Raw genomic sequence first — 14080 nt, forward strand, 5'->3', positions numbered from 1 at the left:
TTTATTGAAACTTCTGACAAATAAAATAAATTGCATATGTGAGTTTCCTTTCTTTTTTCCACCTCCAGTATTTTTGTGCAATTTATTGTTTTTTTTTTTTAATTTATTGTCTGATTTATTCAGATTTTTCAGGGGGGAATAAAAATCACTATTGATATTAGGGATGCACCGATACCGATACTGGTATCGGGTATCAGGGCCGATACTGTAAAATGTGTGTGTACTCATACTCGTAAAAGTTAACCGATACCATGAACCGATACCAACTTATTTCATTAATCAGAGGGTGGCTGGTCATTTTTGTTGTAGTTTTTTAGATTGGCCACTAGGGGGCCAATTATTATTTTATTTATTATTTATTTTATAATAATTATTTTGTTTGTTTGTTTACAATATGGACACTCTGCAATAATTTAAAAGTTTAATTTGTTCTCAAACCTAATTTGTAGTTATTTTATTCCAAACAGAAGTGTTTATTTTTATTGGCAGGGAATATAATAAAACCTGTCTTTCAATTCATTGCATTTGTGTGTGTGTGTGTGTGTGTGTGTGTGTGTGTGGTAGAAGTATCGTTTTTTGTACTCTGTATCGGCAGGTACTCAGATCCAAGTATCGGTATCGTATCGGTTTGAAAAAATTGGTATCGTTGCATCCCTGATTGATAGACCCTGAAGAGACAATGTGGGTCTGCCCTCCTGTAGGCCCACCACCTGCATGAGGCGCAATAGAGGCCTAGTGCATGAGGTTGAGAGTTACTGCTAGATATAGTCAGGCTCACCTCAATGCATAGCTTGTGCTCTGGAACCAGTTTCCCAGAGAGGGATTTGAGTTTTTTCAGGTCTGGACAAACCCGAAAACCCCATTCTGTTTCTACTGTCTCTAAATTTTGGAGAATTTTATGCTAGGTATCACAGTTTAGGAATTTGACCATTCATAGTGTTATCACCCCCATCAGGGCTTACCTTTCCTATTTTTGTGATATTCTTCCCACAAACATTTGCATTTACCCTCTTTTGGTGGCGGAAAAGTGGTGGTGTGGCCGAGTGGGTGTTACAGGAAACAAAAGCTCAGGACAGACAATTTAACAGTCATGTACCTCATGCAAAATTTGTTTATATTTTGACTCATATTGATCCTCTGAGTGTAATGACACATTAGTAATTTAACAATGCTCAACACAATGACCCAATGGGTTTTCTTTATTTTGCTTTTGTTCTTTTTGCTGTACCACATCCTAGCATATGCCCTCTGTCAGTGCGCCCCGGGGTAGCTGTGGCTACAATGTAGCTGCCATCACCAGTGTGTGAATGGGTGGATGACTGAATGTGTAAAGCGCTTTGGGGTCCTTAGGGACTAGTAAAGAGCTATACAAATACAGGCCATTTACCATTTATGCCCCTGTCGGTTGTATTCTATTTTAATAATTAACTATTTTAAAAGAAAAACCTCAGTCACGTGGAACAGGGTTTATCATCACACAACTCTATTTTGGACCATACTCTCTGTTATTGTTTTGATTGTGGCGATTTTCCTATGAAATATTTAATTGGCTTTTTACAATGGCCTTCAATGCTGAATGATAAGATGTTCCAATCGTGTCAGAACTTGTTCTCCACTTCTTTCAGATGTTCGTTGTTACAGTGGAATCTCTTGTCTGATTTTTAACGTTTCTCGGTACTTCATGATCCGGTATCAGTTCATTTCACAGCCATGTTATGACTTGGTTTGCATCTTATCTCTGCAGGGTGTCGCTTCCTTCTATCTGATGTCTGTCCTATATAATAGGAAGATTTCAATGTTTCCGTTTCCATGTTTTTTTTGTCCTTTTGTCAGCTGTTGTAAACTTCCCTTTTCTTTGCTTTGTGTTTTGTGTTTATTGTATTTAGTTTCACGTATCCTGTCATTATGTTAATTGTTGCCAGCTGTTTTCCCCATGTGATTCTACTTTCCTTGATCATTCCTTAAGTGTATTTAGTCTGTGTGTTTCCATTCAGTCAGTGTCAGATGGTCTGTTAATCTCACCACAGTTTTCATAGGTTTACCTCATTGTTTCATTACAGAAACTCTCTCATTCTAGTCTAAACAACAGCACTCCAGTAACTTTCCACAGGAAATGGTTTCCTCTTATCTATATTTTCCCAGGCAAGCATGAGCAAGAGTCTGCAGCTTTCTACTCCCCAAGGACACATAGGCTACGTTCACACTGGAGGTCTTAATGCTCAATTCCAATTTTTTGATCAAATCCGATTTATTTGTCTGATCGTTCAAACTACAGATAAAATGTGACAGCAAACGCGCTCTAGTGTGAACCCTCAAAGCGGCCCGCATGCGCAAAAGAAGATGTCACACACAACGCACTCTGCTTAGACCCAGAGCAAACAATATTGTTTGACTGATGGCCTTAATATAAAGACTTCGGACTTCACGTTTCCCAATTTTTGCTTTAAGTTATTTTGTTATTTACATAATAATGTAGATAACCTAATAATTATCCTTATTGCTGTTTTAGAGGAGGGGTGCTTCAAAGGACAATTGCAGATTTCTGTCAGAATCTGCAGATTATGCAGTACAAATAAAATGTTAACGTTTCTCCAACGTTGTCTTCCCAACAGTTTCACCGGATGGCAGGAAGCGTTCGCGATGTCTTATCGGGTGCTTCTCCGGCGCTGATAATTGGCGTCTGTCTTGTGTCAGTGACGTAAAAGACGGATTTAATGCGACTTGACCATTCACACAGCAGTCGCTTTCTAAAACATCGGATATGTATCGGATTCAGTACCACATACGAAAGTGACCCAGATCGGATTTGAAAATATCGGATTTGTGCCGTTCACACTGTCAGACCATGATTGGATATGGGTTGCATAGGGTCAAAAAAATCGGATTTGATGCGCTTTCGCCTGCAGTGTGAACGTAGTCATAGTCTCATGCCTTTATTTTCAGGGCTGTGTCCACCTAATACTGCACTATATAACTTTATAACACTTATTAATAAAAAAGCGTAGCATAATTGAGGCACTGAAAATTATTTATTCCCAACAGGGTTTGTACGTGCTTCGTAGTTTGTTTGTGCTATGGAGCTTTTATGTGCTTTGTTTGTGGGGCCACCGTAAACATGCTTTTATTTATTCACTCCACATAAAATGTAATAAATAAATCCATCCATCCATCCATCTTCATCCGCTTTATCTGAGGCCGGGTTGCGGGGGCAGCAGCCTAAGCAGAGAAGCCCAGACCTCCCTCTCCCCAGCCACCTCCTCCAGCTTATCGGGGGGAACACCAAGGCGTTCCCAGGCCAGACGAGAGATATAATCTCTCCAGCGTGTCCTGGGTCTGCCCCGGGACCTCCTCCCGGTGGGACATGCCCGGAACACCTCACCCAGGAGGCATCCTTGTCAGATGCCCGAACCACCTCAGCTGGCTCCTTTCGATGTGGAGGAGCAGCAGCTCTACTCTGAGCCCCTCCCAGATGGCCGAACTTCTCACCCTATCTCTAAGGGAGAGGCTAGCCACCCTTCGGAGGAAGCTCATTTCTGCCGCTTGTATCCGCGATCTCGTTCTTTTGGTCACTACCCACAGCTCGTGGCCATAGTTGAGGGTAGGGAAATAGATCGATCAGTAAATTGTGAGCTTACACTCAGCTCCGTCTTCACCACGACGGACCGGTGCAGCGTCCACATCACTGCAGCCGCAGCACCAATCCGTCTGTCGATCTCCGGCTCCCTTCTCCCATCACTCGCGAACAAGACCCCGAGATACTTGAACTCCTCCACTTGGGGCAGGAACTCATCCCCGACCCAGAGTGGGCACTCCACCCTTTTTCCGGCTGAGGACCATGGCCTCAGATTTGGAGGTGCTGATCCTCATTCCCGCTGCTTCACACTCGGCTGCGAACCGCTCCAGTGCGAGCTGGAGGCCCTCACCCGATGAAGCCAACAGAACCACATCATCTGCAAAAATCAGAGATGAGATTCTGAGGCCACCAAAGCGAAAGCCCTCCGCCACTTGGCTGCGCCTCGAAATCCTGTCCATAAAAATTCTGAACAGAACCAGTGACAAAGGGCAGCCCTGGTGGAGCCCATCACCCACCGGGAACGAATCCGACTTATTGCCGGCAATGCGAACCAAGCTCTCGCAACGGTTGTATAGGGATTGAATGGCCCATAGTAATGGGCCAGACACCCCATACTCCCGCAACACCTCCCACAGGACACCCCGAGGGACACGGTCGAATACCTTCTCCAAGTCCACAAAGCACATGTAGACTGGTTGGGCAAACTCCCATGCACCCTCAAGTATCCTCGAGAGGATAAAGAGCTGGTCCAGTGTTCCGCGACCAGGACAAAAACCGCATTGTTCCTCCTGTATCCGAGGTTCGACTAATCCCCAAATGGTCCCCAATTGGTGGTTGTGTAATCCCCAAACCACCATTTGGTTTGGGGATTACCACCACGGCAGACACCAACCACTTTGCGGCCGCAGCTCAATGCAGCAGCTTCGGCAATGGAGACGCTGAACATGGTCCATTCGGACTCAATGTCCCCAGTCTTACTCGGAATGCTGTTGAAGCTCTGCCGGAGGTGTGCGTTGAAGATCGAACTGGGGCCTCTGCTAGACATTCCCAGCACACCCTCAATACGCGTTTAGGTGCACCAGGTCTGTCCAGCGTCCTCCCCCGCCACCTGATCCAACTCACCACCAGGTGGTGATCAGTTGACAGCTCAGCCCCTCTCTTTACCCGAGTGTCCAGAACATATGGACGCAGGTCTGGTGATACGATTACAAAATCGATCATCGACCTGCGGCCTAGAGCGACCTGGTGCCACATCCACTTATGGACACTCTTATGTTCAAACAAGCTGTTCATTATGGCCAAACTGTGATTTGCACAGAAGTCCAATAACAAAACACCGCTCGGGTTCAGATCAGGCCGTTCCTCCCAATCACGCCCCTCCAGGTCTTGCTGTTCTTGCTCATCACTGAGCACTTTGTTAATATGTGTTCCCTGCCAAATGAAAGACAGGGAGAGAGAGAGAGAGTGACGTCAGAACACGTCATACTATACCCTCCCGGGAGCGGACGGAGGGGGTCAGTCGTTGGGATGCGCATGCGCAGACAGAGTGCGCGAGCGGCGGGCCTTGACCTTTTGGGAAAAAAACACTTTCTCACGGACGGTGACAGCAAAACGGATAATAATCTTCAGTACCTGCTGGTCTTTGAAGCTCTGGATTCTGGGACTGTTGGAAAAGGTAAAACATTTTCATTAAAACCTTATTACTGTTTTGTTTTTGTTACTCGTCATTGTAGCTTGCTGTTAATGTTGTGCTAACAGTAGCGATTAGCTAGATACGTTAGCCGTTGACATCAGCGCAATTTAGTATCCGGTATACAGAAACTGTTTTCCTAACAAAACTACTGTTATAATTAAGTGAAGTTGCTCCCAGCTAATTTGAACCTTTGGCTTCTAAAATATGTGGTTCAATTGCGTGATGCGTAAATAACCTAATGTCAGCTAGACCGAAATTAAAATTTAATATATTGTTAAAGTCACTAAAATGGCGCCTGAAGCCTGTTGTGACGTGAGCTCTGTGTCTGCTCTAGAAACTCTGAAATTCTGTAGATCTGAGCCGTACATTAAATACTCACATGATATAAAACACAGCTATGCATAAGTGTTTTGAATGAATTGAAATGTGACATGAGAAGGTGTGTCTTTGACTGTTCCTGTATAACTTATTTTCGGACTAGGTCATTTGCTGTTTCCAAGATAGATGTCCTTTTGTAATATAGTTAAATTTTCTTTGTATATTTCATTTATCCACCATCATACATCATACATACAAGCTAAGAAGAGGTCGTTATACTAACAAGAGGTATCAACGCTGGGCCAAAGTTTAGCACGTGGTTAAAGTTTGTAATCCAGCCAGGGTGTAAATATCACTCAGCAGCCAGAGCTGAAGCAGGTAGCATCAACACATAAATCTACTCTACCCGGCTTAAATCACAAGACCACCTCTGACCGAAAAGCTGTAGATTTTTCTTGTTTGCACAAATTAATCCAGATTCACATTAATTGTGTTCACAGCTCCAAGAAAATGAGGAAGAGGAGGGGGAGAAACACAATTAGGTTGAATTACAATTGGATGGAAGGCGAGGACAAGGAGAAGGAAGCTTAGGATGAGGAGGAAGAAAAGCAGCAGGAGCATCTTTAGGGATCTCTATGATGTCATTGAGGTTTGTTTCATTAACATGGTCCTCTCACAAAGAAAGATGACTTGTTTTAGTTCACCTACTTCCTGTATTAGGTAGTGATTTATGGAGGACCACCAGAGATACACGCACATCGAAATAAAAAACTCTGTGCTTAATTAATGAATTGTAGAATAAAATCTGCATTTGTAAATTAATTTTTGAATTCCAATTTAATAAACTGATTTTTAAAATTCTTTTTAAGTCTTCATTTCAAAAAACATTTTTGAATTGCACATTAATAAACTTCATTTCAAAAATCTTTTTCGAATTGCACTTTAACCTCTTAAGCCCCAACGCCCCCTGATACGGGGGCAAAAGGCAGGAGATCAGTTAGGCTTGGGGCTTAAGAGGTTAACCCTTTAAAACCGATCGGAGCGGGCACGCTCTGTTTTGTGTAACTATTTTTAAATCCCGGTAGATCTGCAACCACGTAAGCTAGCGCATGTTTTTTTTTGCATATGAAACCGTAGGAGTTGTACTTACATCTTATGCCAATAGCTTGTCATAGGTCACGGTTTCCTTCCACATATAGCTTTGCAAAAACTGCACTTGCTCCTTCTCCTATCGCACTTGGGGATCAAATCTTTTCTGATTTGAAGCCCAATTAGGATAACCATGTGTTTTAAGAGCTTCCTTTACATGCCCGTGTTTCTCATTCTCTGCCCAGTTTTGTAGGGTCCTGATTAGGGCTGCCACAAACAATTATTTTGATAGTCGACTAGTCACCGTTTATTTTTGCGAATAGTCGACTAATCAGATCATCATCCATTGGACGTAAAACGTACAGCTTATTGCACAAGCAGCATCTGCTTATATAACTATCATTAGCTTACAGCTTTAAGTGTTTAAGGTATGTGCTAACTAATAATAAAGACAAGATGATAGTTTATTAAATTTTAATGAAATTTGCAGATTGTTTCGGTGAAGTTTAATAAACTCCTTGCTATCTAAAATATAACAGGACACCGGAGTATATTCTCGAGCATCTCACATTTCTGATCAGTTGTCTGCTTGACGTTTATTCAGCTGTGTAAAAACTAAAACTTTGATCTCAGCCAAACCGATTTACTCAGGAACAAATAAAATACTAAAAAAGCCAAACAATAACATTTTTAAGTTATCTAACTGACTTATATATATTTAACCTGAGTAACAAAAGACGGCGGTGGGTTTGAAAACGATCTGCCAGGAGTCCGGTGTTCTCACGGGCTGTAGTGAGCCTTGCCCCCGGCTAGCTATCGAGCTGGTGGGTAACAGACGTCTCCAAAAACGTCGGAGCGCTTTTGAAAATATGTGGTGTCTTGATAAACTGAGCAGATATTTGAGGTTTACACAGCTACATTCTCGCCTGAAAATATGCTAAACGTTTATTTTGTGACCCAGAAAGAATAATAAGAGTAATATTAAAACTAACCAGCTGCCGTCATTGTTGGAAACTGAGCAGGGCCGCACTATGAATTCTGGGACAGAATTTCTTCTTCTTCGGGGGTTGACGGCAGCTGACATCCTTGTGCATGCAGTGCTGCCATCTTCTGTTTCAGTCTGTTATTACACTCTTAAATCCTACTACTTATTCCTGCATCTTTAGGGATCTTACAAAGCTTCCAATGACGCGTCAACTATTAAATCAGTCGTTGACGATTTTGATAGTCGACCTAATCGTGACTAGTTGACTAATCGTGGCAGCCCTAGTCCTGATTACTCCAAGTTTGTGTTCCAGAGGGTGGTAGGAGTCAAAAAGGAGGCACTGGTCTGTTTGCGTTGGCTTCTGGTAAACTTCAATGTTGAGGTTAAATCTGATCTTGATTTACACTTAATTTCTGCTGCCATCTACTGGTCAAACTGGGATAGCTGCAGATTATTGTAATAAATAAAGTTAACCTTAGATGATTTACTAACAATGTACTTATTACTAGAGATGGCATGATACCACATTTTTATGTCCGATACCGATATCATAAATTTGCATATCTACCGATACCGATGTGAATCCGATATAGTGTAATGTTTAATTAATAAAAATGTTTTTTTTAATATCTTGCTGCATTTTAGTATAAGTTCATAGTCAAGTTTTTAAAAAAACAAAACCCAAAGCAAATGTTTCATAGTTCAGCAACACTCATCAAGCTAATAAACTTAAAACTGTACCATCCTTCCTATTCTGGTGTTTTAAAGAGTACTTATTAAAATTAAAGTATATATTAAACAACCTAACTAATAGGGTTGCCAATTACTAGCAAAAAAAAAAAAGGAAGTACCCCCCCACCCTCTGCCTGATCGACGTAATCAACTTTAATTTAATGCACGTGTAAAAAACAAAATGCACAGAAATAAATTATTTTTCTACAATAATAAATAGATTCAACATCTTTCTTCAACAGAATTGCAGACTGCACTGATTGTATCTTCCCAAAAGTACTATAGCTTACTAGGGTATATTAGACTTAATAGTTACTATATACAGTAATGGACTTCTATATATTTTACATCAGATTAAAACTTTGGTTGTAAGATTCAGATAATTATTTATTAAAAGCTAGACGTTTTAAATGAGAATAAGAAAGAAAAGTATGTCTTTGTGCCCCCTTTTCCCTGTTAATGCCCTATCGGCCCCCCTGGCTAAACTTTGCTAGATCCGCCCCTGCACAGTTACCAGCCGTCAGCTACGTAGAAAAAGATCCTGGTGTAGAAAGTAATAATAAATACATTCTAACAACAGCTTATCAAGCTTAAACGTGCTGCTGTTGTTTATTGGCTGGTTTCCTCTTTCTGGTGCAAAGTGGGCAATAAACAAACATGAGAGACGGACTTGCAACAGAAAAGCCGATCAGCTGATCATTGATCAGTTTCATGATTTAAGTAGCAGCAGGAGAGGGAGGGGGAGAGAAGAGGCAGTCGCTCCATATATTGGTTGTTAAGCTTAACGCAGGAATGCTTTACAAACATTCAGAGATGAACTTACACACTTGCTTTACTTCTCTCTGGGAAAACTTCCTCGGAGATGAAATGCCGGGTTGGGAGCGAGGCTCCAAATGCTCAACCAGACCGTCGACAGGTCTCGCCACAACCGCTCTATCACGTGATGCATACTGCTCCGACGTGCTGAGTTACGCCATGTCGCAAGTTTTCTGAGGTGGTTTTGTGATAATTAAAATATAAATAGGCAATATTATTCTGCTAATTACTATGACATTACATTGTACTTAAAAGTATTTATGCTATTACTTATGGTGTTTCGCCTTTCAAGTAATATACTTGTAGTTTGAAATGAAATGCCAAGAAATTACATTTAATTGCAGTGTAAGTACACACTTACAAGCTGGTTTTTTGTTTGTTTTTTAGAAATGTGAACTGTCTATGAATCAACTTGCAATTAAGCAATGCAAGATCTTGCCTCATGGGGAAGTTGCTACTGATCAGAAGGCAATTAGGACCACAGTCAAAACTACTGGTGGAGAATAAACCAAAAACATAATGAGAATAAAGTAATGGTTAAGGAGAAACACTTTTAGGTTATGAAGTAGCCAGTCCCCAGACCTCACTGTAGAAAATCTGTGGAGGGAGCTGAACCACTGAGATGCTAACCAGCAGCCAAAAACCTAAAGCAATAAGAGTGTTTCTATAAAGAAATGAAATGTTTGTAAACCTAACAACTACAAAAAATTCCTCACCGCTGTGCTAACCATGCCATGTTCTGCTTGGAGAAAAAATTCTTATTTCACTCGATGACTCAATTGTTTTTCTTCTTTTTTTTCTTGAGCAAACCTACAAAGAGGGTCAAATAATTATTCCCACCACTGTATATGGTATATAACATTTTCATATACACATGAATGAGAGAGTAGGAAGGAGAAATAACATTTCATTGTTATTCCTTTTTTATTCAAAAGAGGCAGAATTACCCACTAATAGTACTTCATACATTAAACATAATACATAACCTATTAACCAAAGTAATTATAACAATACAAATTATAATAGATGACATAACAATAACAATACCAGCATTTATATCAATATTGCAGATAAACCCACACCAGCAAAAACAACAACAACAACAACAACAATAATATTAATAATAATAATAATAATAACAACAACAATAATAATAATGATCTAAAAAATAACATTTAATCAGTACAAAGCTATATACAGTCATGTGGTGGTTAATATCTTTGCCTCACAGCAAGAAAGTCCTGGTTTTAAATCCAGTGGCTGGCTGAGGTCTTTCAGTGTGGGCTCTGCATAGTTCTCCCTAGGCTAATGGCATCAGTGGTTGATTGTAGATATGAATGTTTGTCTGGCTGTGTTTGGCCTGAAACAGACTGATGACCTGTCCATCGTGTACCGTGCCTGTTACACTATGGCATTTAAGTCATGCTCCAGTAATAATATCTTGGTACATTGGTACATTTTTAAGTGTTGGAGCTAAAAAGTCATGTGTGCAGAGCAAATATGTAAATATAATACTGATGATTTAAAACAGAGTTAAAATTTCATCCCACACTTTTACAGGTTTAACAGGTTAAACAAGAATGACAAAAAAAGAAATAGAGAAAAAAATGACTTGTACATGAATTTATCTTGTCGGGCTTAAAATTCCTCCATTAAGTTTTGGTGCTCAGTGTTGGATGATCCCATGTCCTGAAAAGAAAAAGAAATGTGAACGTTTGCATTAACACAGTTACACAATTACATTACACAGCATGAGTAGTTTGCATTTTATTTGTGTTTTTTGGTTTAATTTTTTGATTTCATTTATAGTTTCTGTTGTAGATCCAGTTTACACTATATATTCTTCCTCTGTGCATTGAAAGGCATTTCATATATTTTCAGTACCGATGATAACCAGCTTTATCCATGAAGCCAAATAAATTCAGTTCAGTGATGTGTAATCGCTCCTCAAAAGTCAGCTTCCACTTGTCTTTGCAAGGCAACAGTGCCTCTTCAGTTCTGTTAGAGAGATTGCTCAGACAGCAGATGTACCAGTCTCCACTGAAAAACAGATATGCAGCCCAAAGCAAACTAACTAAAACTCCCTTTAAAAAGTGACGGATGAAAGAAATGAAAAATTTGGGCCATTTACCAAATGTTTGGCATTTACCTAATTCTTTACATTCTTTATCACATGTGTATCTACAGATTCTCTGAAAGGAACTGTTGGTCCACAGCATTAAACCGAATATTATTATAGAAGGCAAAAACATGTAAATGCTGCAGTCAAGCACTTGTGATTTGCAAGTGCATTCAAAGTTTCTGCTAAACAAAATTGTGGTGATAAAAATCACAATAATAGCCATGTAGGCACGTCGTTTTCTAGAAGCAAATTTTGTGATTAAGGTCTCCATTGCCGGTCTTATGTGCTGTATCCTGCTTATACTCTGTGAAAATGTACAGAACTAACAGGAGGTTGTACAATTCCTCTTTTTATGTTGCCTTCTGCCAGGTTCAGCCCTGGATATTTATGAGGCTGAGAAAGCCAGACACGACATGACATGACAAACACTCTCAAACTGGGCTGAAGTTGTGTCTGTGCAGGGATGTCTTTTATTAAAGCAAAAGTTGAGCAAAAGAAACACCAAAGTATCCTAAAATCCATGAATCAGTTTCAGCTATTTAACTACTCTAATTTTAATATTTGTTTATACTGTGGATGTATGTAATAATGACAGGAGAGGTCTCAGTGTCTCAGTCACTCCAACTTTATTAACTGACTCTCAGAACATCACATATGGTAAGCGCCAAAATCTCCACCCCAGCACTTCCCTTCAACTTGAGTGTGAGTGGAGCCACCTGGTGGTCCGCCACACATACCCCCCCCCCCCCCCCCCCCCTCCCTGAACACACAGTTAGGTCTCTATTCAGTCAAGGACCCTGGGCCTAAGCAAACGGCCTGAACGACTGAACCTGGGAGGGAGAGAACAGGCAGAGGAAGGTCCATCCTGTGAACGAGGCTGGTGAAGGTGAGCAGGAAAGGCAGAAGAAGGCTCAAACGCCGGTGGTCCGGGGGTAGTCCTGGGGGGAAAACCAGAGTCTGTCAACCCCATCGAAGGAGGGCAGCCACGGCGAGGGGCCTGGGCCAGCACTACATTACTGTCCGGAAGAACATGTGCAGGTTTAAGTCTGTCAACACACACAGTCTCCTTTCGACCCCCAAAATCCAAAACAAAATGTTTCTGGCCCGGTTCGATAACCCTGAATGGGCCGTCATACAGCGGCCGCAGCGGTGTCCTGTGGGCATCGTGCCTGACAAAAACAAACTTAGCAGTCTCTAAAGTCTTTGGAACAAAAGTGCCAGGCACGCAATGGTGCACCGGGCCAGGAACCCAAAGCGAGGGCAAAAGCGGGTTGAGAGATATCACAGATGGATTGAAGCAGGGGGGAGGGTTCTCGGGCAAGAATTCTCCAGGCACGAGGAGGGGCTGACCAAACACTAGCTCAGCTGGGGAAGCGCCGAGATCCTCCTTAACCGCAGAGCGCAGCCCAAGCAAAACCCAGGGGAGGCGGTCAACCCAATTGCCATCCTTTAAGGAGGCGCGAAAAGCAGCCTTAAGCGACCGGTGGAGCCGTTCACACATCCCATTAGCTTGCGGGTTGTATGCGGTTGTGCGGTGGACTTTTCCCCCTAGTCCATCAGCCATGGCCGACCAAAGCTCGGAAATGAACTGGGGGCCTCTGTCTGACGTAATGTCCGCGGGTGGGCCGAAACGCGAGACCCAGGTCGACAAAAACGCCTTGGCCACCACTGCTGCGGTAGTGGACGCCAGGGGGACCGCCTCCGGCCACCTGGTGGTGCAGTCAACAACAGTCAAAAGGTGCGTAAAACCTTGTGACTGCGGCAGAGGACCCACCAGATTGACATGCACATGATCGAAACGTTTGCCAGGTATGAAGAACTGCTCCAGGGGCGCCTTGGTGTGTTTAAGAACCTTCGCACGCTGGCAGGGAATGCACGCCGACGCCCATTCCTTAAATAGATTTGCGAAGGCTTGGCCAAACAAATTTAGAGCTGACCAGTTTAACAGAGGCCCAGACCCCCGGATGAGAGAGAGCATGTACCGAATCAAAAATTCGATGACGCCAGGAAACGGGAACCACTGGGCGAGGGCGGCCGGTGGAAACGTCACAGACGAGAAGGGGACCACCGTCCTGCATGGGTCTGTCCTCCAGTATGAGGCCCGTCTGGGTGGATTTAAGCGCGAGGATGTCCGGGTCACCGCTCTGATCGGCAGCCATGGCGGAGTAGTCTATGCCGAGAAAGACGGGAGAAACCAGCGCACGGGACAGTGAGCCACATGATTGGATTTACCAGCCACGTGCCGAATGTCCGTGGTAAACTCAGAAATTGCTGCCAACTGGCGCTGCTGGCGTGCACTCCATGGATCAGAAACCTTGGACATGGCAAACGTCAAGGGTTTGTGGTCCACGTACGCGGTAAAGTGACGACCCTCGAGAAAAAAACGGAAATGACGAGTCGCCAGGTGGAGCGCCAGTAGCTCCCTGTCAAAAACGCTGCAATTGCGTTCGCTGTCACGCAGCGTACGGCTGAAAAAGGTGAGAGGTTGCTAGACACCCGAGATCCGCTGTTCCAGCACCGCACCCACCGCTATGTCCGACGCATCGGTGGTCAACGCAATTGGCGCTGAGGGGGATGGGTGGGCCAGAAGGGCAGCATTAGCTAACGCTGACTTAGCATCAGAAAACGCTTGGATGCTTTCCGGAAACCAGTCAATACACAATACTATCTGTATATGTACACCATTTTGTGAACCCTGGTTTTATGTTAAGATTTGTGTTGGTATATGTTTAGAATTAGAATCAGAATCAG

General features: G+C 42.6%; 1 protein-coding gene across 1 annotated transcript; it reads right to left on the reverse strand.

Annotated features, from left to right (window-relative positions):
• Positions 1-5089: 5089 nt before the first annotated feature.
• On the reverse strand, positions 5090-11628 carry LOC148103496 (uncharacterized). The gene is made up of 2 exons (XM_087838124.1): positions 11092-11628; positions 5090-5237 (listed from the first exon to the last, which is right to left on the reverse strand). Exons 1-2 carry the CDS (start codon positions 11598-11600, stop codon positions 5090-5092), a joined length of 657 nt encoding a protein of 218 aa, XP_087694250.1. The 5' UTR covers positions 11601-11628.
• Positions 11629-14080: the final 2452 nt, after the last annotated feature.

The sequence above is a fragment of the Neolamprologus brichardi genome, chromosome 3, assembly GCF_056152115.1.
Source record: "Neolamprologus brichardi isolate AB-2024 chromosome 3, ASM5615211v1, whole genome shotgun sequence".
In the NCBI taxonomy this organism is placed as follows: domain Eukaryota; kingdom Metazoa; phylum Chordata; class Actinopteri; order Cichliformes; family Cichlidae; genus Neolamprologus; species Neolamprologus brichardi.

Coding starts and splice junctions, on each gene's coding strand:
- LOC148103496 (XM_087838124.1), bottom strand. CDS start 11,600: ATGGAGACCTTAATCACAAAATTTGCTTCTAGAAAACGACGTGCCTAC. Junction 5,238..11,091: donor GATAAAGCTGGTTATCATCG/GTACTGAAAATA, acceptor CTTTTCCAACAG/TCCCAGAATCCAGAGCTTCA.